The sequence below is a fragment of the Phocoena phocoena genome, chromosome 6 (assembly GCF_963924675.1).
Source record: "Phocoena phocoena chromosome 6, mPhoPho1.1, whole genome shotgun sequence".
Lineage (NCBI taxonomy): Eukaryota > Metazoa > Chordata > Mammalia > Artiodactyla > Phocoenidae > Phocoena > Phocoena phocoena.
Genome location: NC_089224.1, coordinates 40,149,783 through 40,175,537, shown reverse-complemented (window position 1 = coordinate 40,175,537; position 25,755 = coordinate 40,149,783). Strand labels below are relative to the sequence as shown.

The 25,755-nt window shown below is 44.1% G+C and overlaps 2 protein-coding genes across 2 annotated transcripts in view; one reads left to right on the top strand and one right to left on the bottom strand.

The window, feature by feature from the left end:
* MOB3B (MOB kinase activator 3B) overlaps nt 1-24,943 on the bottom strand; it is a 205,964-nt gene extending 181,021 nt beyond the window's left edge. Inside the window, exon 1 of the mRNA XM_065879307.1 lies at nt 24,759-24,943. The gene's annotated coding sequence lies outside the window, so the exon portion shown is untranslated. The remainder of the gene's footprint in view (nt 1-24,758) is intronic.
* IFNK (interferon kappa) lies at nt 19,478-20,102 on the top strand. Its single transcript, XM_065879611.1, has one exon. It carries the CDS (start codon nt 19,478-19,480, stop codon nt 20,099-20,101), a length of 624 nt encoding a protein of 207 aa, XP_065735683.1. The 3' UTR covers nt 20,102.
* Nucleotides 24,944-25,755: the final 812 nt, after the last annotated feature.

Genomic DNA, 25,755 nt, shown 5'->3' with positions numbered 1-25,755 from the left:
ATTGTTGGTATTAAAGAAAAATTAGAAACAACAAAAATGTTCAAGGATAGAGAAATGGATAAATAAACTACGGTATATCTCATACAATGGAATTCTAAACCAGAGTTAAAATAAAGATCTAGATCCACTCTTATCAATATGGAAAGGGGTTAGAAAGCACAATGTTGAATAAAAAAGCAAGTTGTAGAAGAACAACAAAAAAGACATAGAACATTTCCACCACCCAAAAAAATTCCTTTGTTAATCCCATGCCAAGCCCCAGACAACCACCGATCTGCTTTCTATAAATACAGACTGCTTTTGCCGGTTCCAGAATTTCATATAAATGGATTCATGTAGTATGTATTTCTTTGGGTCTCACTGTTTTGACTGGGCACAGTGTTTCTGAGACTCAGGCATGTCGCTGTCCATACCTATAGTTCAGTAAAAGGTACCACTTTCCAGGGAGTTTGGGAAGTACTGCATTTATATTCTCCCTCCTTGGATGCTCACAATTCACACTGGCATAATCAAAGGTCTTGAGAAGCCCGGCAGTAAAAAAAACAATTTTAACTTGCTTAACCATGAGTTTTATCAATTTGTTTTTCACATAGCATTGCACGAACACTTTGGGAATGACGCACTAGATTGTCCTCCGGCCCAGGTCAATGCCAGGGAAACAGCTCTGCAGGGAGTCTGCACATCCCTCCAGCTTCTCTTAGGAACCTAAAGCTGAAGCCCTCCAGCTGCGAGGGAGAGGCTCTTCCCTTGCACCAGCCCTCAGGTGCCTGTTGGCAAACCCAGAACCTGTCTACTGACTCACACGTACACAGTTTGTGAAGGGACACATTCTTCAGGTGTCTCAGTTCTGCCTGAAGACTCATTTCCTGGAGAGCTGAGTTGTTGTGGGACTTTTTCCCCTTCCTCTCCTTTCCCTCTCCTTGACTTGGCTCTCAAAACTGAAGGGAAGAAAAATGACCAGGAAATAACGTGTCACCAAATACACTCATGAGCTTTGCTTCCCTCTGTTACCTGTCAAGTCAAAGACTTGGGCAGATTGCTACATGAAAACTACAACGCTTTCTCCTTCTGGCAAATGGGTTGTTATCATCAAAGCAGACAAAAGGGTAGTCATTGCCTTGTTATTGGTGTGCTCCAGGCTGTAGTTCTGGAGCTCTACTGCCTGGGCTGTTTGAGTCACTGCTGTCTGTCTCAGTAATCACTGGAACTTTTGGGGGAACCACAGAAGGAGAGTCAGAAGGAAACGTGGCCATCACCCATTTGATTTTCTCCCAGAATCCTGGAATCTTCCTTTAATAGCTCTAATTACGAGACTCTTCCTTTAAATGTCACATATTTTACAACCAGCATCTACCTTTCAACCATTACTCACCTGAACAAATCTTCTGTCCAAGAGGACTGAGTAACTCGCCAAGTCCAGACCAGGCTATGTGCCTCCTCCATGTGCCTGAGATGCCTTCTCTCATCTATCACATTTTCCAATAATAATAACAGGAGACATTTACTGCACGCCTACAGCATGGTACGCACTGTGCCGGGTCATCCTACTGCATCTTGACCACCGTCCTATGATGTGATACTGCTACTCTGTAGACAAATGCACAAAACTATCTACTGGGTGTCTGTATTTACTGATATTATTTACTGAGTGTTCTCCGTATTTCAGACACTGAAATGCCAAGCACTTTACATTTTTATTATCGCCTCTAGGAGTAGAAGTTATGGTTACTCTTTTACAGGTAAAGAAACTGAGCCTTTTCATCTATTAAGCTAAGGAATCCAAGTGTAGGGATTGACCAAGAAGCCTTAGCAGGACTGTGGGGGAGACTAAAGGGGTACGTTCCCTGGGAATATGGCCTAGACACGTCTAGAAGAGTAAATTCATAGAGGGGGCCTGCATCACTAAGAGCAGGAAATCAAAACTTTTATTATTTCTTCTTGAAGGCCATTTTTCTAAAAATAAATAAATAATAAAGATATATTAAACTATTGACACATACAGAAAACAACAGAGAGATAAGGCATTAGATACTCCTAACAAATGCATAGAAGATATCAAATGGAGTCTCAGATGAGCAGGCAGAAAACTGTGCTGAGTTTAAATTGAATTTGCCACCAGGATAGCTCTTTGTAGGCAGAAGAATAATACTAATATAAATCTTAAAACCATACAGTATGGTGCAGTGGTTAAGAATCCGCCTGCCAATGTGGGGGACACGGGTTCGAGCCCTGGTCCGGGAAGATCCCACATGCCGCGGAGCAGCTAAGCCCGTGCACCACAACTACTGAGCTGGCGTGCTGCAACTACTGAAGCCCACACGCCTAGAGCCCATGCTCCGCAACAAGAGAAGCCACCACAATGAGAAGCCCGTGCACCGCAACGAAGAGTAGCCCCTGCTAGCCACGGGGGAAAGCCAATGCGCAGCAACTAAGACCCAACACAGCCATAAATAAATAAATTAACTAATTAATTAAATTAAATTCAAAAATTAAAAAAAAACTAAGTCTACATAATCAAAACTGTCGAGTGACTAATACAAATGCCTTTAGTTTTTTGTTTAAATTTTTATTTATTTTATTTTTGGCTGTGTTGGGTCTTCGTTGTTGCACATGGGCTTTTCTCTGGTTGCAGTGAGCAGGGGCTACTCTTCATTGTGGTGCACGGGCTTCTCACTGCAGTGGCTTCTCTTGTTGCGGAGCACAGGCTCTTGGTGCCCAGACTTCAGTAGTTGTGGCACGTGGGCACAGTAGTTGTGGCTTGCAGGCTCTAGAGCGCAGGCTCAGTAGTTGTGGCTCACGGACTTAGTTGCTCTGCGACATGTGGGATCTTCCTGAACCAGGGCTCAAACCCGTGTCCCCTGCATTGGCATACGGATTCCCAACCACTGTGCCACCAGGGAAGCCCTTTAGTTTTCTTAATGTTCATTATTCACATAAAAGATATATTTATTAATCCAATTAAAAATACATATACACACACACTAAGAGATATTGAGTTTTGTAGTTCTAATGCCAAGCCTTAATATCAATATATATTTGCTACAGACAGGCAGGCAGGAAGGAAGGAAGGAAGCGGGGATATATTTCCAGTTCCCCCAATTTAAAGAAACATCAAATAAAATTATCAGCCCAATAAATTTATGAAATACCTTTTAGTGACAATATGTACTTTATTAATACCTTTATCCTCCCTTCAATGGGATTTTAACACATCTTGTGAAAAGAATAAACCTGACAATTTCAAGTGACTTACTTGAGGACAGCAAGAAGTTTATGTAGTAATAGAAAAAGAAAAGGGAGAAGAAAACAAAAAAAGAGGGGCAAAAGGCATTTTACAATATAAAAGATATGAGTTTTTCATACTCCTGTTTAAAACCAAAGAAACCACTGGGGTTACGATGCGATCATTGTCACTGTCTATGTTGCCTAATAAAAGAGTAATCTTATAATCCTCCACAGATACGATGTTTCACTGGAATCTGGGCATTAGATTTATGTATTTTCTAGTATTACCTTCTTTTTTTCTTTGTTTTTTGCAGTACGCGGGCCTCTCACTGTTGTGGCCTCTCCCGTTGCGGAGCACAGGCTCCGGACGCGCAGGCTCAGCGGCCATGGCTCACGGGCCCAGCCGCTCCGCGGCATGTGGGATCTTCCCGGACCAGGGCACGAACCTGTGTCCCCTGCATCGGCAGGCGGACTCTCAACCACTGCGCCACCAGGGAAGCCCGTATTATCTTCTTTTTATGCCCAGTTTAGATCACAAAGTACATTCCCCTAAACACTGGCTCCTCAGGATATTAATAAGTGTGACATATTTTTTTAAAGTACGTGGTCCAATAAGTTTGTTATACCATGGGTTAAACAAGCTTAACAGGTGTCTTGCTGTAAGACTGTAGAGACTTTTAATATGCTAATGTACACTGTGAGTCTACATTGAACATACAAAGTTCCCTAAATTTCTTGAACCACAAAAAGCTTCTTTCACAGAACTTCTTGCAAAATTAGTGTTTCATGGGAGCAACTTTGGGAAAACAGATTTGAGTCCTTTCTGCACCTGAAGATGCTGTGTTGAAATTGCTCCAGCCCCTCTTCTAACAGCAGGATGCTCTGGGCCGACGCAGAGCCTGTCTCTGCATCAGGACCCCTCTAGGGCCCCAGCTCTCGCCCCTTCTCACAGGGCCAGCAGCGCTTTTCCCTCCCTCTGCCACAGAAGCCAGAAGTGCATTCCAGCCACACCCTAGAATCATACTTGCCTGGTCTCCCACATCCAGTCAAGTTGCAGGGACTCATAAACAGCATCCAGAATCTACACTGACCACATGGAGAGGGAAAAGGTCTTGCCCTCCACAGGCAGGAAAAGGGACCCGAGTGTGTTCGACTTATTTTGTCAGAAGTCAGGAGCCTTGCAAAGTCTTTTCTCAAAGAAGCCTTTAAGACGTTAAGGCTATGACAAATTTTCTTCTCTATTTAAAAAAAAGAAAGAGGGCTTCCCTGGTGGCACAGTGGTTGAGAGTCCGCCTGCCGATGCAGGGGACGAGGGTTTGTGCCCCGGTCCGGAAAGATTCCACATGCCACAGAGAGGTTGGGCCCGTGAGCCATGGCCACTGAGCCTGCATGTCCAGAGCCTGTGCTCCACAACGGGAGAGGCCACAACAGTGAGAGGCCCGTGTACCGCAAAAAAAAAAAAAAAAAAAAAGAAAGAAAGAAAGAAAAACATGATATACTCAAGACACTTATTTTCACTTAAATACAGTCTAACAGAAAATCAGGCAGACCTTAGTTTTGTGTGGCCCTTGCCAATTATGTAACTTTTTGCAGTGTGGGTTCCTCAAAACTATAAAATGGGATCCTGTTGGATTCTTTTGATGTTAAAATGAAATAATGTATGCAAACTCGGTAATACCATGCTTGATGAATGGTTAATGCCCAGTGTAGTGTTAGCTGTGGATAGTACTGAAGGATTGTCTTCTACATGTTGGCCCCCATGGGAAATAAGCTCCATTTGCTTTTTTTTTTAATTTTTATTTTATTTTTGGCTGCGTTGGGTCTTCGTTGCTGCATGCGGGCTTTCTCTAGTTGAGGCAAGCGGGGGCTACTCTTCGTTGTGGTGCATGGGCTTCTCATTGCAGTGTCTTCTCTTGTTGCAGAGCACAGGCTTTAGGTGCACAGGCTCGGTAGTTGTGGCACATGGGCTTAGCTGCTCCGCGGCATGTGGGATCTTCCTGGACCAGGGCTCAAACCCGTGTCCCCTGCATTGGCAGGCAGATTCTTAACCACTGCGCCACCAGGGAAGCCCTGCTTTTTAAAAAAAAAAAGCAAATGACAGTATCTTTCTACCAAAATAGATTTCTTGTAAGGAAAGCATGCTTTTTTTTAAAGACACAAATTAATCATTTTTCTTCTTCTTTGTATAAGACTTAGGGGAAAAAATGAAAATCTTCTATTTCAACAGTACTTCTTCTACTCTTCAGAAAATAAATAAATAGGGCTTCAGTGGTGGCGCAGTGGTTGAGAGTCCACCTGCCAATGCAGGGGACACGGGTTCGTGCCCCGGTCCGGGAAGATCCCACATGCTGCAGAGCGGCTGGGCCCGTGAGCCATGGCCGCTGAGCCTGCGCGTCCGGAGCCTGTGCTCCGCAACGGGAGAGGCCACAGCAGTGAGAGGCATGCGTACTGCAAAAAAAATAATAAAATAAATAAATAAATAGCCTCACTAGAAAGCTGCCTGTGGCTGACACTCCAATTCTCTTAAAATGGATTTTTAAAAAATCTTTACTGGGTCTCTATAATGTGCCCATCACGCCAGCCCAATCCCCAAGCCAACTCATACCAGTGCCAACATATTCTGATTGCTAGACTTTCTCCAAATGGATCAGCAGCATGGCAGAGACGGGTAGCTGTTCGTCAAAGTAGTCCCTCTTCTTCCTGGGCATATGGCTAGACTGAATTTCCCAGTATCCCTTGCACTTAGCTGTGACTAAGTTCCTGCCAATGGGATGTGACTACAAGTGATGTATGCCTCTCCAAGCCTAACCCGTACAACACTCCCATGCATATCCCTCCAGCTCTTGCCATTTTACTCCAGCTTGATGAAGATAAGCTCTGAAACCTTGGAAGCCATGTGGAAGATGGCAGATCCACAAGGTGTCTGGTGCCTGATCACTGCTTGGAAAAAAGCTAACCACAGCTCAAGTATCTCTGTTCCAAACTTTACATGAGTGAGAAATACTCCTACCATGTTTGAGCCATTTTATGTTTTTGGATGTGTTTATTACAGTAGCTGGTCTCTGGAGCATCTGGAAGTCCTAGGATTTTTTGCAAAATTATGAAATACTGATAAATTATTTGTAAAACAATGAATCTAATCCTTGTGTGCCAAATCAGGCGCTAGCTCATAAAATAACTAAATAATCTAGAACTAAGATAACACTGTAGCCTAGCTTCTACTCCAGGTTAACCGTCAGAGGTGCCAAAAGTTTAAGAAAAATGTTGTTGAAAAACTTGAAAGGGACTTCCCTGGTGGTCCAGTGGTAAAGAATCTGCCTTACAATGCAGAGGACGCAGGTTCGACCCCCGGTCAGGGAAATAAGATCCCGCACGCCACATGGCAACTAAGCCCTCGCGCCACAACTACTGAGCCCGCACGCCTCAACTAGAGCCTGTGTGCGGCAAACTACAGAGCCCATGTGCCCTGGAGCCTGCGTGCCTCAACTAGAGAAGAGAAAACCCGCACGCCACAACTAGAGAGAAGCCCGAGCACCGCAACAAAAGATCCTTCATGCCGCAACGAAGATCCCACGTGCCGCAATGAAGACCCTGCCTGCCGCAACTAAGACCCGATGCAGCCAAAAATAAATAAATAATAAATCTTAAAAAAAAAAAATGTTTCTGTGACACAAGAAAAATCTGTCATTGCTTGACTTCAGTAATGAGAACATCTTGACCCAGCCTATCAAACACCTGTGTTTCATGGAAGTATAGTCTGTGTCAGAGCATTAGTATGGACTGGCATTTCTGACAATTAGACATTTCTGAGACTTTTTAGAAAAACCAAATTGGAGAGAACTGGAGTTGTTAGCTACAGGCTTTCATCTATATTTAGTAAATAGCAGATTAGAATCTCTTTCTTAACTTCAGAATTGTATGATTATATTGATTATATTCCATTATGATTTGTCTATAGATAGTAATCCATGATTTAAATTGATCATGAAACACATGATTTTATCTAAAAACGTTAAAACATACAGGGATATGTATTTGTTTTGTGTATCAAGGGACACTCAGAAACTTAAGCCTCAAGCTAAACCTGCGAAATTCAAGCTTCAATCCCAACCCAGGTCTAATTAAGTAAATTATTTATTTTGTTGTCTGAAGTATAAGGGACTTACCCTAGTTTAAGGCCATCCAGTTAAAGATGTAATGCCAAATGAGATTACTTACTGGTTATCAAAAACCTACCGGTGTTATTTCAGTAAAGACCTTATAATGGCGTTTCTGGAAAACGGCCTTTGGTGATCACAGATGTTAGCCTGGACCCAAATACATCATAAGCAGCTTCTCTCACATCATCTTTTCTCTCCATCTCCACTGCTTCTACCTTTATTCGGCCACCACAACTCTCACCCAGCCTGCTAAAATATCTACTCTCCACCTGGGTTCCCTGCTTCCATTCTTGCCCCTTCTCCAAACTGCTCCCAACAAGGAGGCCCCAGAGTGATCTCTTTAAAGCACAAGTCGTATGACACCACTCTCTTGCTTAAAATTCTTTCATGTGTCTTCACTAGTCTTAGAATAAAATTGGAACTCCATCATGGCCTGCCATGTCCTACCCAATCCCAACATATCCTAGGACCAACCTCCCCACTCCCTTCACTCCAACACAACCAGTCTCCTTTGTGTTCCTTGAATATCCCAAGCTCTTTCCCATGAGAGCTTTTGAACCTCCTGTTCTCATTGCCTGAAATGCTCTCCCCCCCAGCTCTTTACATTGCTGATTTTTCCTCACCCCTCAAGTCTCAATTCAGTCATCACCTCCCCAATTACCCTCTTACCCTGTTTATTTCCTTCATAACACTTATAACACCCTGAAATTTTATTCTTTATTGTCTGAAAATCTGGACACTCTATGAGGACATGAACCGCTTCACCTCTTTTTCTGTTTTACTATCTTGTTTCAGGCATCATATCCTCAAAGATGAATAGATGGATGGGTGGATGAATGGATGGATGGATGAAATTATAGGCAATAGATAACTATAGCATTCTTTTTCCCATGGACCATTCATGAGAAACTGTTTTATCACATTTGGCAATGAGCGTTACTGCACTCTCCCAATGGGGATGGGTCTAGGGCAATGACAATTTCTGCTCTCTTAAATGCATCACTCCTGGAAATACAAAGTTTTAGCTCTGAGGGCATCCATATGTGAGTTCTTTTCTTAAATAAAAAATGCTTGAGTTTGCAAAATTAATAGTCCCAAGAGGATGTCTTAACATTTAATTATCTATAATATTTGGGGACACAAGGCTGTCTTCACTTTGAATTTTAAGCTATCGAACTTATGAAGAAGCTCTTCCAGGAGAGAAAAAAGTCCCCGCAATGCAGAGTAAAACCACAGGCTGCTTGCTTGGATTCCCATATCCAGGACGACCTCCCTTAGAGGAGTACAGCAAATCAAGCCCATGACCATGTGGCAGTCCAGCGCACACTTCACTTTTGTTTATGGCACTGGGTCAATCTGACAAAATAGTTGTTTTCCCAGTTCTGATTAAATGGAGGAGAGTCAGGCCTGCAAATAGTTTTCCCCAAAGTTCCTCTGTACATGTAATAGGAAATGCAGGATTGGATCTGGGCAGGGACCCTGGAAATGTCAGGGCAGTCTCTCCACACTGAATGCCCTGAGAATGCCAACATGTGTGACTATCCTTTTCCATCCTTTGAGCCCTGATGAAGAAACACTGTCCCAATCCAGAACTAATGAACTCCTTCTGCAGCTCAACATGAGAAAACTCAACAAGCCCCTGCAGAAAGCCTGCAAGAACTGTGCCCTGGCAATGTGACATCTGCCTACACGAAGGGAGGTTACAAGACTCAGCCCTGCAATACACATGGTGGTGATGGTGACTCCTGTAATGAAGTTGCTGGGGTCTTTGCCCAGGATGTCCCACAGCACTCTCTTCCAGAAGGCCTGCAGGACAACTTCTCCCCCAGGACTCAGTATCAAGAAAAGCTTTGCTTCTACTGAGGATTTAGCTTTGTTGCTAGTTTGTTTTATCTTTTGGATACTGTGGTTACTTTAACAGGTCTTCTTTCCCCTTTGCTTCTAGAAAGCCCAGGGACAGATTTTCAACTCTCTGCCCTAATGACACTAGACAAGCAAGCTTATGTTCAGACTGTACCCCTGACTTCATCTTGTTTTCTTGCTCTTGTTTTCTCTCAACTCTAATTTCTTTAACCTTTTTTTTTTTTTTTTTTGCGGTATGTGGGCCTCTCACTGTTGTGGCCTCTCCCGTTGCGGAGCACAGGCTTCGGGCGTGCAGGCTCAGCGGCCATGGCTCACGGGCCCAGCTGCTCTGCGGCATGTGGGATCCTCCCGGACCGGGGCACGAACCCGTGTCCCCTGCATCGGCAGGAGGACTCTCAACCACTGCACCACCAGGGAAGCCCTAACCATTTTTATTCTCTTGTATTATATATATTTATAAGCTGCTTCAAATCCTTGTGGGAATGAAATACATACAGACGGTGGATTTTACACCAAAACTTTTACATCCCTAGACCTCGTAAAAATACCGTGTGGCCTCAGAGAGACCTGGGTTTGAAACCTAATTCTGTGGATTTCTAGATATGTGATCTCAGGCAAGTCATCTAATACTTCCAAGCTTCCATTTCCTCCTCTTTAAAATAAGGGTAATAACACCTACATTGTGTAGTGGCTATGAGAATTAAAGATAATTTATATAAAGAGTTGGTACTTAGTAACTGCTACATAAATAGTTTCCTTTATTATTATTAATAACTATGCAGACTGTTACCGAAGAATACCTAAAGGCAACGTCTGGAAGACACAGGGACAGAAAAAAAACATGGCGAATGTCATGGGACTATGGAGGCAGAGACTGGAGTGATGCTTCTCCAAGACATGGAACACCAAGGATTTCCAGCAACAACCAGAAGCTAGAAGAAGCAGGGAAAGATTTGTCCCTAGAATGTTTGGAGGGAACCCGGCCCTGATGACACTTTGATCTTGGACTTCTAGACTCCAGAACTATTAGAGAATAAATTTCTGTTGTTGTAAGCCACGTTGTTGTTTTTTGTTTGTTTGTTTGTTTTGGGGGATTTTTGGCCATGCCGCGCAGCACGTGTGATCTTAGTTCCCTGACCAGGGATCCAACCCGTGCCCCTTGCAGTGGAAGTGCGGAGTTTTAACCACTGGACTGCCAGGGAAATCCCAGCCACGTTGTTCCTGGAAATTTATTACGGCAGTCCTAGGAAACTAATGCATTCTCCAACTCCTGTAGCCCCAAATGGCAGAAGTGAAATAACCAAGCCAACTTTCAATCCAGTTGACATCTGCCAAGAACTTAGAGATACACACCTGGCATGTTCCATGGGGGCATATGCTAGAAAAGAACAAAGGAGGGAAAGGGGGAGGGAGAGGCTTTGATTTTAGGCTTAAATGAATTAATTCCCCTCTCTGAGCCTCAAAGTATCTCATCTATAAGATGGGGTTAGGTCTAGATTAATGATGGCAAACAGAGTTGAGTTGAGAATGGCTGTCTTAGAGAGCCATTATGAGGAATTATGTAGGCAGAGAGGCAGATAAAGAGTCAAAATACTCCATCCTCATTCTCCTCATGCCTCTGTGACCATCCTCTTCAGTTTCTCCTTCCACTGCCCACTCTTTAAATGCAGGCTATGCTTAGGGTTCTGAAATTGGCTCACACTTTTTTCTGCACTCTACATGTCCTCTTTAGACAGACCCATTGATTCGTACGGTCTTAATTATCACCCACAGCTTCTAGTGATACTTTCAAATCTCTCTCTCCCACCTGGATCAGTCTCCAGCCCTCATCCAGACCCATATATCCAACTGCCGAATGGACATCTCCACTTGGCTATCCCATAGACAACTCAAAGTAACCCATCTATAACAGAAATGGGGCTTCACCCTGGTCTATTTCCTCTTTCTCCCCCTCCCACTCCAAATCAATCACCAAGACCTGCCAGTCTCACCTCCTAGATAATTCTCTTCCTCCCCATACCAGCTATCACCATGCTAATTCAAACTCCCACCAGCTTTTGCCCTTCAAGACTCAGCTCGGAACAACAAGGTCCTACTGTACAGCACAGGGAACTATATTCAATATCCTATTATAAACCATAATGGAAAAGAATATGAAAAAGAATGCCTAGATATATGTATAATTGAAGCACTTTGCTGTACAGTAGAAATGAACACAACATTGTAAATCAACCATAGTTCAATAAAATAAGTTTTAAAAAAGACTCAGCTCAGATATCACTGCCTCCAGGAATCTCTGCAAGGACAGGGACTACATATGTCTTTTCCGCTCCTGTACTCCTGGAATTTAGCATTGTCTTTACACTCTAGGCAACAGGTAATGATGATGGTGATGCTAACTATCATATTGACCGCTTACTATGTACCAGGCACTGTTATTAGCAATTTACATCTCCACAGCCACCCTTTGGGGTAGGTACCCTTATTATCCCTATTTACATACGAAGTTCAGGAAGTTTAAATGACTTGCTCAAAGTTACACAGTTCTACCAAGTGGTAGAGTTATTGAACCGATCTCATACAGTATACTCATAAGATAAAATAGTGACACACATACTTAATTGTTCAGTAAATATTTATTAAGCATATGCTATGTGCTAAGCACTGGAGATATGATGGAAAACAAAGAAAATAAGTAAATGAGTCCAGAAATAAATTTCAGACATGGGGGAAACCTCTCAGGAAACCCATTCCAGGTTTCTCTAGGGCAACCACTTTAGTCCTGAACTGACCTAGGAACCTGGGAAGCCTAACAGTCTTTATTTGCAGAATTCTAAGTAACTTTGTAGAAATATTAGGGGTGTCAGACAACTCAGGGTTTCCTCCTTTGCTAACTAATGCCTCCCTCACAGAGCCAAAAAGCCCTTGTGAAGTACCAGAAAGAGCTTGAGTTATAGCATCCTTGTCTGACTTCAAATCAGAGAAAGCCTCCAGAATCCCCTTTCTTATGGCTGCCGGAGGGCATCTCCTCTCAGTGGAAGCAGAGCGAAGGGAGCCCTCTGCTTACGGATGAAAGACTTGCAGTGATGGCCTTGAGGTCAGAGGACCTGGGTCTCAGCCTGACTTTGCCCCCAAGTATCACTCTGACCTTGGGCAAGTCACTTTACCCCTCTGACCTCAAGAGTCTATCTCTCAGTGTCCTTCCAACCCTACATTCTATGATATAGAGTCTGCACTTCACAGGCTACCTAGGGGCAAGGGTGTTGTCAGGAAGAAAAGAGGCCCCTCCCCACTGCCCATAGCTCTAGTAGACTATTCCAGACACTATCCTCAAACCCAGGCATTGCTCAGACCAAAAAAAAAAAAAAAAAAAAACCCTAAAATTTGTGGCATGTGAATCTTCTGTCCACTCGGGACTTCCCTGGTGGCGCAGTGGATAAGACTCCGCACTCCCAATGCAGGGCCTGGGTTCGATCCCTGTTCAGGGATCCCACATGCATGCCACAACTAAGGAGCCCACATGCTGCAACTAAGGAGCCCACCTGCCGCAACTAAGCCCTGGCACAACCAAATAAATAATAAAAATTTAAAAAAGAAAAAGAAAAGCCCACTTAAATTTTTCCATAATAATACCTTTCTTTGTTCTTCATAAATGTCAGGAAACCTTATGACCACATTCAAACTGATAGTTATTAAAAGAAGCCACAGTCCTCATCTCTGCCACGGCAATTCCTTTTAAAATATTTATCCAAGGGCTTCCCTGGTGGCGCAGTGGTTGAGAGTCCACCTGCCGATGCAGGGGATGCGGGGTCGTGCCCCGGTCCGGGAAGATCCCACATGCCGCGGAGCGGCTGGGCCCGTGAGCCATGGCCGCTGAGCCTGCGCGTCCGGAGCCTGTGCTCCGCAACGGGAGAGGCCACAACAGTGAGAGGCCCGTGTGCCGCAAAAAAAAAAAAATAATAATAATATATATATATATATATATGTGTATATATATATATTTATCCAAGACAAGAGGACATCTCTGTCCATCACTCACTCCACTCGTTTTTCCAGACTACAGGCACACTCAGATATGGTCTGGGAAGAAATCCGCATCTACTCAGTGGGTAAAAGGGAGGGTTATTCTGGTAGGTGACCTCTCTCATCTGAAATGCTTACCACCATCTCAGAAGTGAAAGCCCCATTAGGGTTCAAACGGACCAAGAGAAACAACAGTGGAATAGGATTCAGATGGAAGCTGTTCTGATAAACCCCAAACTGAGGGTAGGTTTTACTGATGGTGCATATTTATTTACTTACCTACTTATTCCACCACGTTAAATCTCTATTTATCTGGGGTCATTTTCTAAGAGCTAAAATAATTCCTGTGTAGGAAGTTACTATGTGCATAAACTGAAGCTGGGCTATAAAAGCGAAGCAGGGGTAAGTCTGTCCACTGAGCCTTCAAAAGGGTGATATAAAATGACAGTTACCAGGAGCAATTAATACAGAGAAGTGGCAATATTCAGAGGAGCGGGGGAAGGGATGATTTTGGAAGCTCTCAGTTTTTTCAGCACAGGTTAATACCCGAACTTGAGAACCATAAAAAACAAATCACACGGCCTTCTTTTATTCAACAAACATTTGATGTCTTTATGTAAGAGGTGCCAAGTATACAAAACTGAGTAAGACACACTTCTTGTCTGGAGGGGAGGATGTGTGAGTTAACCAATCAACACAGACCTGGGACTTCCCTGGAGGTCCAGTGGGTAAGACTCCACGCTCCCACTGCAGCGGGCGCAGGTTCGATTGTCGGCCAACTATATCCCACAAGCGTGCAATAACCAAGAAGTCCGCATGCCGCAACTAAGACCCAGCACAGTCAAAATAAATACATATTTTTAAAAGAACAACTAGAACTATGTGATACCACCAGAGTAGAGGTACGATGGTGCTCATGACCTAACCAGCCTCGGGGAATCCCAAAGACAAAAGCAATGGAAGTAGGAGGGGACACTGAACGAATGCTTGAGCTGCCATCTACCATTCTGTGAACTTCTCAAGTTTCCCCAGCACCTGAATTTGTCCTCCCCGTATCTCTACACCAGAAGAACTAAACCACCAAATAACTTCCCTGTCACTGAGACGTGGCTTCATTATCTTCCCTTGATCATCCAACAAATAACTACTGAGCACCTACTATGTGCAGGGTGCTGTGAAAGGCACCTGGATCTGTCTGATCCAGGTCTGATGAGCCATTTATACTGGGCTTCACATTCACAAAGGGTTTATAACATAGATCTTTCAAATGATATCCAAATGATATCATATATACAGTCACAGGAATACACTTCCAGGCTTGAGCTTCAAAGCATATCACAATTTTTATAATCCTGTTTCGGCAATTTTTAAAAAATACATACAAGTTCCCCTACTCCCATGCCACGTATCACCCGTGGAAGTGGTCCAGATGTCTCTGCATCTCTGTGAGCCCTGTGGGCATTCAAGAACGAGCAGCGAACAAGCCAGTTGTTGGACATGTGCCCACGAAACTTAGTGTTTAGTGGGGAGACAGATATCAAGTAAGGACATACCAAACTGATAACTGTCATTACAGCAGGGGAGAAGAGAGGCATGATGGGAGGCAGAGCTGGCAAGCAAAGCTTTCACTTTATCTGAAATGTTTAAATTTTTACTATATGGACACATATCCACGTATTACTTGTGTAGTCACTATAAATTTCTATATCAGGTACGTCGTTAAGAGAAGAACAACCAAGAAAGGGACTAGAGGACCAGGGGAGAGGGGACCCCAATATGGGAGGCAGTGGGAATAAGTGAAACACCCAGTTATTAGAGCTTCAGGGTTGGTCTGGGCTAAAAGAGCTGCACCTGACTTTGTGGTGACCGCTGTCTGCACGCCATATGGAAAGCACTGACAAGTATGGACACAAGGCTTCCCATCTCTGAGCTCCTTACTGGGCTCAATCATCTTCTGACCCCACAAACAGAATGACTGACTTTCATGCACTGAGTCACATGGATGACCCACATGTTACTCCCACCCTGGTTCAAAACTTGCCTTTTCCCGGAGAGCTATCAATCTTAACCATACGATGCCAAATGCCTGTGAGCTGAGTCATGGCTATCTTGTCTAGACTGAAATGTCTCATCTCCATTTTGTCAAACAAGTTGTGTCTTGCCCATTACTGTTAACCATGTCATCCACATGTCAAATTCACACAGTTCCATTGACAACAGGGCAGCCCCTGCTAATCAGCTTTCCCCCTGAGGAAAGTCTGACCACATAGAAATGATCGAGAGAAATGAGAGCAGGTACCATGTTAGCATGTGAAAATATAGCCCACAGTTTCAGAATGGGCAGCTGTGACAGGCAAATTCTGGAATAAAAACGATTCCTTACACTGCCATTCTTTTCACCTTTCTAATTATATTTTGAGATAGAGTCAGATGGCATGGCTTTTGCAGAACAGAGGCATGACCAATACTGATCATGCAATAATGCTTCTGATCACAACAATTCTGTGAGAGGGTACGTGTGTGTGCTATTCTGTCTCAGTGTGACAGGTACCCTCTTCGGACTGTGCACAGTTGTTAGGGATGTGTGCACAAGTAAAACCAGCACAGAGAAACACAATCGAATGCCCCCCTGCATAAGGTGGACAGCTAGCAGAGGAAAAGCTTCCTGCAGAGGCCTTCATGTCTGAGTTCTGCTCTAAGAGGTCAATGGGAGCCGGCATGGTGGATAGGGTTGCCAGATAAAATACGGGACGCCCCATTAAATTGGAATTTTAGATTAAAAAATTAATGATATTTAGTAAAGGTGCATTCCAAATATTGCATGGGTCTTCTATATTGTTGCTTGCTAAATCAAGCAATTCTAATGGTGGAAGAGGGGACAACAGGCATGTCCATCATCTTTCCTTTTTCGTCATGAATATTGTACATGAGGAATGAGGTACACGCTATAGGGAGGACCTATGAATTACTCCTGTACCTAAGACACTCAGAACATACCTACTTCTCCAACCGCGGACTCCTTGAGATCATGGACTATACCTTATCCCTCCTTCTTCAAGACCTAGCCCAGGGATTGGCACGCGGTAGATGCTAAAAATACAGTTTTGAATAAATGAGGATGCAATATGGAATGACAATAGAGGGAGGGAATATGGGGTGAGGGGGATAAGATGACAAAACTGTACACGGCAGAAAATACAGGGACCTTCAAGACGGTTGACAACGGCCAAATCTCCAGCCACCTCCATCACCCACGGGCAGAACCTCTTAGCACAGAAGGTCAACTGAACAATCTCTTAGCTTGGTTAGTACGTTTGAACTGTCTCAAGCACGAACTATGCTAAGCACCCTGGGTGGGTGGAGGTGGGGGGCACACAAAATTGGGAGATCAACACTTAACACAATTATTTATTTTACAAAGCCAGAATTAAGGAGGACCAAGTACTGTAGAAGCCCAAAGAGGAACAAGCAGTTCTGACTGCGACAATTCAAAAAGCTTTAGGTGTAAGAAGTTAAGTGAGGTATGTAAGAAGGTCTGGCCCTGAGAAGAGATTTGCATTTTATAAACTCTGTGTGTGTACGTATGTGCAATAATAAATATATGTATTATATATATATATACATAAACCTATATTCTTTATATGCAAAGTTGTAACAATACTACACTGAACTCCCACATAGTCTACATTATTCATATCAACTGAATTAGAACTGAATCTCAGAGAAAATTCACATCTCCTTTTTAAAGTACCCTAGAACGGAAATGTTTACATAAATAAAGTAGTATTGATCCTACTGCAGATGTATAATATCTCTGTTTTTCAATATATTTTGTTTGAAAAATAGTTTGCCTTATTAAATAAGAAATACTTGCTGCCTATAGAAAACTTTAAAAGTCTAGGTAAATAAAAATACAAAACTAAAAATCACCCATTATTTTTCTAGTCAGAGATAATGACTCAATATTTGTAGCATATATACTTCTAGATTTCTTCTGTACATATATGCATATGTTTATATTTAACAAATAAGACTATATACTACCACGTAAACTTGTTTTTAAGCTACAAAGTGTATCCATCCAAGTAACCAAATATATTCCCACAACATAATTTTTAATGCTTGCACAGATGTCTTCTACAGATGGTTTACTTAACCAAGTACCTACTGCTGAACATTTAAATTGCTTTCAGTTTTTTGCTGTGATGAACTTCCTGACAGCTAAGTCCTTAAAAGACATCCACCATTATTTCTTGGAGGATAAACTCCTAGAGGGAGAATTGCTGAGTCAAAGATTAGGTACATTTTTAAGGCTTTTGATACATAGCACCACCTTGCTCTCCAGGAAGTTTGTGTCAATTTATATTCCTGTGTAAAAGGGCCCATTTTCCTAATTATTTTTCTAAGTTAGTCATCCCACAAAATATCTCTGTGAAATCAGAATTTATACAGAGAGAGCACATAGAGTAACATTATGTAGCAGGTTTTCTTCTCATAGTAAACCAGTCCAAAAAGCCAGGATTTTAAGAAGTCTCACTTGTCTACAATTAGCCTTTGGTGTAGCCAGCTAATTTAAACACAAACATTTTAAGCAATTTTGCGGTCCAAGTTTGCCATATTTATGGAACAGCGGTTGCTTACCATTCTAAAATGATTTTATTGAAAATTAATGCATTTCTTTTTTTAAGGTGGTAATTAAAGCTAACCTTATTTAATGACATCCCATTTCACATTCCTGGAGAAAGAAATTTTCTTTGACCATAACCAGAAGAAGGTTATCTGGTCAAACAGGGTGAAAACCATAAGTGGTGGACAGCCATCATTACCACAGTAATACTGATCCAGGTGGGAATTAGCTTGGCTAAAATGGGTGATCACCTACTCATATACCTCCTCAAAAACAAACAGGAACAAACAAAAAAAACTTTCCAGCACGCAGAACCTCTAAACAAGAAGGAAAGACAGCTAAGTTAAAGTTTTAAAATACTACCTAAACCATATCTAAAAGTTAAAAAAAAAAAAGCATGATACTACAAGAGAGAAGTTAATGAGGCAGAAAAATATTCCCCAATATACAACCCGCTGGAGAACTTCTAAGAAAGAGATCAGATCATACAAAATGCTATGCGGGGGTGGTAAGCACTGGTTCAGGTTTAACTAAAGGAAAGGATAGTTGGAGAGTTTCAACATTTCCTAATGGCAACAGAAAACTAAGCTGGCCTAGTCTGTTCTGTGATAAGTGCCATGCTCAACGACCCACTCTGTTTTTCATCTTTTCTGAGGCCCAGAAAAGTCAAATAAAAAGAGAAAATATCCAAACATAGAAGTTTAATTTAAGGACTTCCCTGGTAGTGCAGGGGATAAGAATCCGCCTGCCAATGCAGGGGACAGGGGTTCGAGCCCTGGTCCGGAAAGATCCCACATGCCACGGAGCAGCTAAGCCCATGCGCCACAACTACTGATCCTGCGCTCTAGAGCCTGCGAGCCACAACTACTGAGCCCATGTGCTACAACTACTGAAGCCTGCACGTCTAGAGCCCATGCTCCGCAATAAGAGAAGCCACCGCAAGGAGAAGCCCAGGTACTGCAACGAAGATCCAACGCGGCCAAAAATAAAAATTAATTAATTATTTTCTAAAAAGCATAATTTATCAAGATTAGAAACAACCTAACCTATGTTATGTTCTAGTGGTCTTGCAATCAAATAATCATAGTTATTTTGTCAACGTCTATGATTAACTCAATGAGAGAAGATGTTCGGCTACAAGGTCAGGTAAAAATATTTCCTTGGAGGATTGCTCTCTCTTATGTAATAGTATTAGGTGAGTAAGTGTATAGAGTCCCAGTTTTCAGTTCTTTCTGAAACAATCTGCATCAGGCTGGTTCTGATGATTCTATAGTACTGGGATGGATCACCCAGGTACCTAAGATAACACAATGATAATGCTTTGCTCACTTCTCTGGAAAAAAAAAAAAAAACAAGATTGCATTTCCAAAGTCAATGTAGTCACCCAAAGTCAAAAAAGCCTCAAAGGCAAAGGGGCTGAAACCCTGAGTACCATAAAATGACGAATGAGAGAACTCCTCCCCACTGAAGATACCCAGGTGTATAAAAGGCACACGAAGTAATACTTAAGACCTAAAACCTCACTCACTGTCAACCTTGAGTCTTGTGGGTTTTTCAGCTAAGGGGGTGAGGAAAAACAATGAGTGCCGAGCCTGATGTGATTAGAAAGTGTATGTGGCCGGTGTGCCTCATGGGTCTGTTTGTCACCGGCATCCTCTCTCTGGACTGTAACTTGCTGAATGTTCACCTGAGGAGAGTCACCTGGCAAAATCTGAGCCTTCTGAGAAGGATGAGCAAGTCATTTCCTATAGAGTGTCTAAGAGAAAGCAAAGCTTTTGAGTTGCCCCAAGAGATCCTCTCACACACCCAGCCTCTGACGAGGGACATCAAGGAGGCCTTCTATGAAATGTCCAGACAGGCCTTCCACATCTTCATTCAAGACACCTTCAAATCCAATTGGGAAGAGAAACACCTGAGACAAGTCCAAATCGGACTTGATCAACAGCTGCAATACCTGGAACAATGCTTGGAAGAAGAGGAGGAAAACGAAGACATGAGAGAGGTGGCAGAGGATGAGCGGACACAGTCAGGAACTCCAGTCCCCCAGCTGAGCAACCTAGAGCTGAGGAGGTATTTCAACAGGATAGACAGGTTCCTCAAAGATAAGAAATACAGTCACTGCGCCTGGGAGATCGTCCGAGTGGAAATCAGAAGATGCTTCTACTTCTTTCATAAATTCACAGCACTACTCAGGAGGAAATAAGGTATATTCTTAGAATTCAAATTCCATTTCTCTCCAAAATCTCCTTTTCCTTCTCTTCCTCCTTCATCCTCTGTTTAAGGATTACTGTGCTATGCCAAGGCTCCCCTCGGTTGGATTGGTGGTGGTTTAGGTAATGTTCACTGTTTCTGAAGTTTGGCAGAAAGAAAGTGATGCCAACCACCTCCTGGGTGACCAAGAGTCTTGTTAGGAAGTCCTGAAGACAGTTTTAAAGGAGGATTCCCCCTCCACCTTCTACTCTCTGTTCCTCTTTCCTTTTGCTCTTTCGTACTTGCTTTGCTCTATCTCTCACCTTTGAACTCCACCAAAACAATGGCTAGAGGACACGGATCAGAGAATATTGAAAAATGGAACACCTCAATGACTTAATCCTCTTGCTGCCAAGGTTGTTTATTCTAGGGAAGTTCAGCACGTTAAAAGAGCTTATACACGCTCCCATAGAGTTAAAACCCTTCCTGTCTCCCTACTGTTAAAAAAAAAAAAAAAATTGAAATTTCTGGCCCATTTGCTTCTCAACTTGGTTTAGTTAAAATGATACAAAGTTTGTGGCTTGGTATTTTATTATTTTAAGAGAGTGAAGATCCATGGTGATATTGGATGGTTGAATTAGATGCCTGTGATTTAATGCAGAGAGCATTGTTCATTCCTAATGCATACGGTGTGATTTTCATATCTAAAGGCATGGAAAATGCTACAGAAAAGTTTAATATCTGCCTTTCATTGTTTTTTGTTTGTTTGTTTTCTGCCTGAAATGAAATGTCTACAGTCAGACTATGGAAGAATTTCAGATTGGATTTTCCCAATTAGAAAGCCACTCTCTATTTGTTAAATAAATTTAATAATACATGACACTTTAATAGACTTTATCTTTTTGAAAGTTAATTTGTACCTAGATTACTCAGACTGTTTACTTAAATTTTCTCGTGTGGTCCTTCATCTGTATTAATTCATCTTCTAGCTGAAATGAATCTTCTCTTCCTCTCTCTCCTCTACCCCATTTCAGAACCATCTACCTTCAAGCAAGAATTAACGGAGACTGTGGCTACCCAAATGCATCAAAGAGGGTGAAATGTACCCTGTTCAGCTCTTGGAAGGCTTCTCCTGCTATTACTTTAACAGCACGCTGCTAAACTGTTTAGATTCAAGATTTATCCAAGTACAGGGCTCCAACAATGTAGTCAAACTGAGAAAGTCTTATGATAAAATTGAGGCAAATTCAGTCCAAAAGTTAGAAGAAATGTTTAAAGGCACAAGAACTAGATACTGGTTATCAGTGGAAGGATCACACAATAAAATGAGTTAGCATAATCCATTTAGAAAAAACAACTCATCAGTAGTAGTTCTAAATTTTTAAAAAGCATTACAAGCTATAAAGGAATTAGGGCATGCAAGCTACTGAGCAGAAAGTATACACTTAATATTTTCCATGAATTTCTCTAATAATGCCTTTGCATGGTCTCCCTTGTAACTCCACTGGGACCGTGTCAGTTACTTCAGCAACTTATGGTTGCAGTCTTGCTAAATGCTTGCAATGCAAGAAGGAAGAGAATTGGCACTTCCAGTCAATAAAGATTGTCTGATTGTACTGGCAGAGGCAGGAGTCAGACAGGATGCTTTAATTACGAGCACCATTAGTCAGAAAAAGGAGAACACTCTCACTGAAAAATAGGTAAGGACAGAAACTGGCACCATCACAAAGAAATACTAACGGGCAATGTGAAAAAATGTTTAATCCCGTTTATGATTAAATAAATACAAAAGAAGACAATAAGATACTCCCCTCCCACCATTCTGGCAGAGATAAAAAAGAGTGATAATATAGACTATCAGTGGGGTATAGGGTATAGGGGAAAAAAACTCCTGTGTATTGATGGGGAGAGGTTAAACTGGCAAAAGTTTCCTACGGGACAATATGACATCTTAAATACCCTTAAAAAGTACATTAACTCCTTAGACCTGGCTATCCTATCTCCAGAAATTTATTCCAAGGAAATACCTGGATAAGATTGTTTAATGGAGCCTTGTTTATAATATCCCTCCTTCTTCTGCTTTAATTTTCACCTCTCTGTATTTTCTGGTTTTTTCTACAATGCTGGGGAGGGTTTTCTTTTAATTCTAAAATTAAAGAAACTGTACAAGCTTATCTTTCACTGCAATTACCCTGTCTTCCTTACTGGAGTAGACTGGGACAGACACTGCCCTTTCACTTTGTTAATGACGCCCTTAGACACTTCTTGAGTAACTCAGGTCCTTCTTGTTTTTCTCCTGCTGCTGCTGCTGCTGCTAGTTTCAAAGGAATCCTTCCTTGGGGATCAGTTTCATAATGTAATCTTTGTAAAGTGCCTTCTGGTACTTCAAAGATTTTGCTTGCTTTCTTTTGTTGGTCCCACTGGTAATATTCAGAAGTCACTGGAGAAAGTGCTCTATGTGTCCACTCTCCTGACTTAGTCTCCTTTGTTCTTCTTTATTAAGTGGAAGCTCAAAAGTTATAAGTCCAGTAAAGGGAAAACTTCTGGAACTGGGCAGAGGCCAGTGTGCAGTTTCTACTTAAAATGCGTGAGTGGGTACATCGGTCACGAGTGTTCAGATGGAAGCTTCCTCCCTCCCCTGTCTTGGGGCAGGGATCAAATGGCGGAGGATAAAAAAAGGGTGTAGTTGAGTCTCCTTGGAAGGGGACTGATGGAGTGTCAGTCAGACAGAAAAGGCTGACAACACCAGTATATGTAAGACTATGTGCAGGTATAGATTCCAACAGGTGTACAGACACAGTCTCCTATCACAGTCTAACCGACTCTAGGGGCACCAGCTGGGGGCCCTGCCCTCTCAGAATGGCTACTGTGCTTCGGCCCTAGCTCTTCCCCCGCCCCACCCCCGCCCCCGAGGTATAGTTGATGTACAATATTATATTAGTTTCAGGTGGTAAGTCCTAGTTCTTTAATAATCCACAGCCATTAAGAATAAGCACCATGTGTAAGCAAACAACTTGATAGGAAAGGCAGAGAAACAGGGCCACTATAATCTCACAGGCGCACTCACAGGAGAACTCTGTCTCCAGACACCGATCCACAAGGCCTGGGTATCGTGAACTCGGCCCTGGCAGCGTCTGCACTGGGTCCTCCGGATCCGCTTTTCCTAAATGCCGAGAGGGGACCGGGACTTTACACTTGGAGCCCTATGCGAAGACAGAACTCCAGGTTCATTCTGGAGGGAGCCACTTCACTCCTGTTTCTAGACAAAGTCTCGAGGCTTCCTAGGTTATTTGCATATCTCCCTTCTCTTTAAGGCGACTCGCCTGCCCTTCGACCCTTGGAAACTCGCAGACCTCAAAGCCTTAAAGCTGTCGGCCTACCAGAAGTGCCCTGATCCCGTCCCGCCGCCTGGCAGCCGGCCGGCCACACGCCTTTAGGCGGAGATCGGAATCCACTGGAACCCAGCAAAGGACACCCAGATTGGGGCGGAACCTCGCTTCCACTCTCTGCCGAAAGAGGCACCCATCTCGACCTGCGCTCTTCGGCGCGCTGGGGATAAGACCTGAGAAATGCGCCCAGGGCCACAGGCACCCGAGGAGGCGGGGAAGGAACAACTTTCCCTCCGCCCTCTAACCGCAAGGCCCGGGTGGGGCGGCCCCGCTGGGGTCGGGCTCCTCTCCTTCCCCAGGCGGGCTCCCGGGCGCGAGCTGGCCGGGTGGCTGGTGTGGAGGCGGGGGGAGGAGGACCCGAGGGGCTTCCTTGTCTCCCGAGCCCCGCCAGATGTGAGAAAGGCAAACAATAGGGGAAACGCGGAGAAACAAAAGGCTATTCGCCACGATCTCAATCGGCTCTGTCGCGTGGTCCCTGCGGGAAGGACGTCTGGGAGGGGTCAGGAAGGTGGGTGAAGGGGGATCTTGAGGAGTTTGGGGTCTCTGGTACTTACTTGCCAGGCGCCGGGAGTCGGCCCTTTACCCTTCCAGAGGGGTCCAAAGTCAGGGAGGGGCAATTAAAGGAAAGTTGAAGGGTTTCCACCTTCTTCCTCAGTGCAGGGAAAGGGAGGGGCTGGGATTCCAGATATTTGACAGTTGTTGGCCCAGGGGTTCGGCAGGATTTGTACGTCCTTTTCACACCCTCTCCCTCCAAGAAGCATCCACAGTCCCCGGGGCGACCTTGCCGATGGAGCGGAGTCCCCCTTCGCAGACCCGAGCCGAGCCTCCTCCTTCAGTATCAAGACGCCCTAAACGTGGTCCCCCTGCCCAGGCGCACTTTTGTAAAAGTTTGTCTTCCCGCCACCCACTGCCCCGCACGCACCCTGCAGTCATCTGCAACGCGGGATGGATTCGGGGACAGACTTGTACCCCGAAGAAGATCAATATTTTTGACAGATCTTTTAAAATCAAGGCCCCGGAGCCCGGGGTGGACTCTTGTTCACACCCGGGAAGGGCGCGGGAGGAGCCGGCCAGAAGCCAAGACGCGGGCAGGGGTCTGACGCGGATTCCAGCCCCGGAAGCCAGCGAAGGGCGGGCGGGGAAACGGGGTCCGCCGCCTCCCGCCCTCCTGTTGCACCCGCACCCAGGTGCGCCCCGCACCTCTACCCTCCTGAGCGCGACCCGGCGCGAGCGGCCGCGGGCTGCGCCACCTCCCCTCGCTTGAAGCGAGCTCTCACTCACCGTGGGGTTTTTACCTTCTGCCCCGGGGCCCTGTCGGCTCCCCGCGCCGGGGCAGCTGCAGGCGGCGCGAGAGGAAGAGGATGAGCTCTGGGCAGGAGGGGCGACGCTCGCGAATCCAGCGAGGGGCTCCCGGGCCAGCGCGCGCGGTCTCAACGAGCGCGCGGGCGAGCGAGCGCGGGACTCCAGCTGTAGACGCCGCCGCTCCAAAGCAGCCCCCACCGGCACCCGGCGCGCGGCTACCAGGCGGAGGCGCGTGCGGGGACCCCCTGGCGGTCGCCCGCGGAATGGCAGCTCCGTCGGAAAGGAACGTTAGGTCGCCTTTGGGTCATCTTCCCTCCGGAAAGAGGTGGGGAATGGACAGTCTGAGCAGGGCTCCCGGCCTTGCGGAAAAGACATTGACCCTGTGGCCAAGGCGGGGAGTAGGATATCAGATCAGAAAGGGTGCGTTCTGGGTCCACCAGGGCCACATCCAAGGCACCTAGAGAGGAGGAAATTGCTTACCTTCTCCAGGATTTTCTGACGTGTTGAAAAATGCTGTGGACTGCCCGACTGAGGAGAGCATTAATCGTTGGAAAATACTTTGAGATTCTAGCAATTTGCTAGAGCAAGCTGGGAGTAATGGAAAGAGCATGGACATTGAAGCCCAACCCACATTCTGCCACTTTCTGTTTGTGTGATCTTGGTCCATGACCTCTACCTTGTAGTATCTACCTTGCAGGGTGGTAGTAAAGGGAAAAGTAAACATAGAAAGTATTCCTAGTTCATAGTAGGAGTCATTAAATATAAGCTTCCTGAGGAAAAGAATGAGTCTTCCACATCTTTTAATTCTCCGTATGATAGCATCTTAGTGCACATTGATTGAGAAGTACCAAATGACTAAGTATTGCATTTTACAGTTCTTACTACACACTTTAAAGAAGTATGGAAATATATTGAGTAGAAACTAGAATACACAGAGAAAACATCCTTCCCGCAAAAGCTGTTTCCACAACTACCA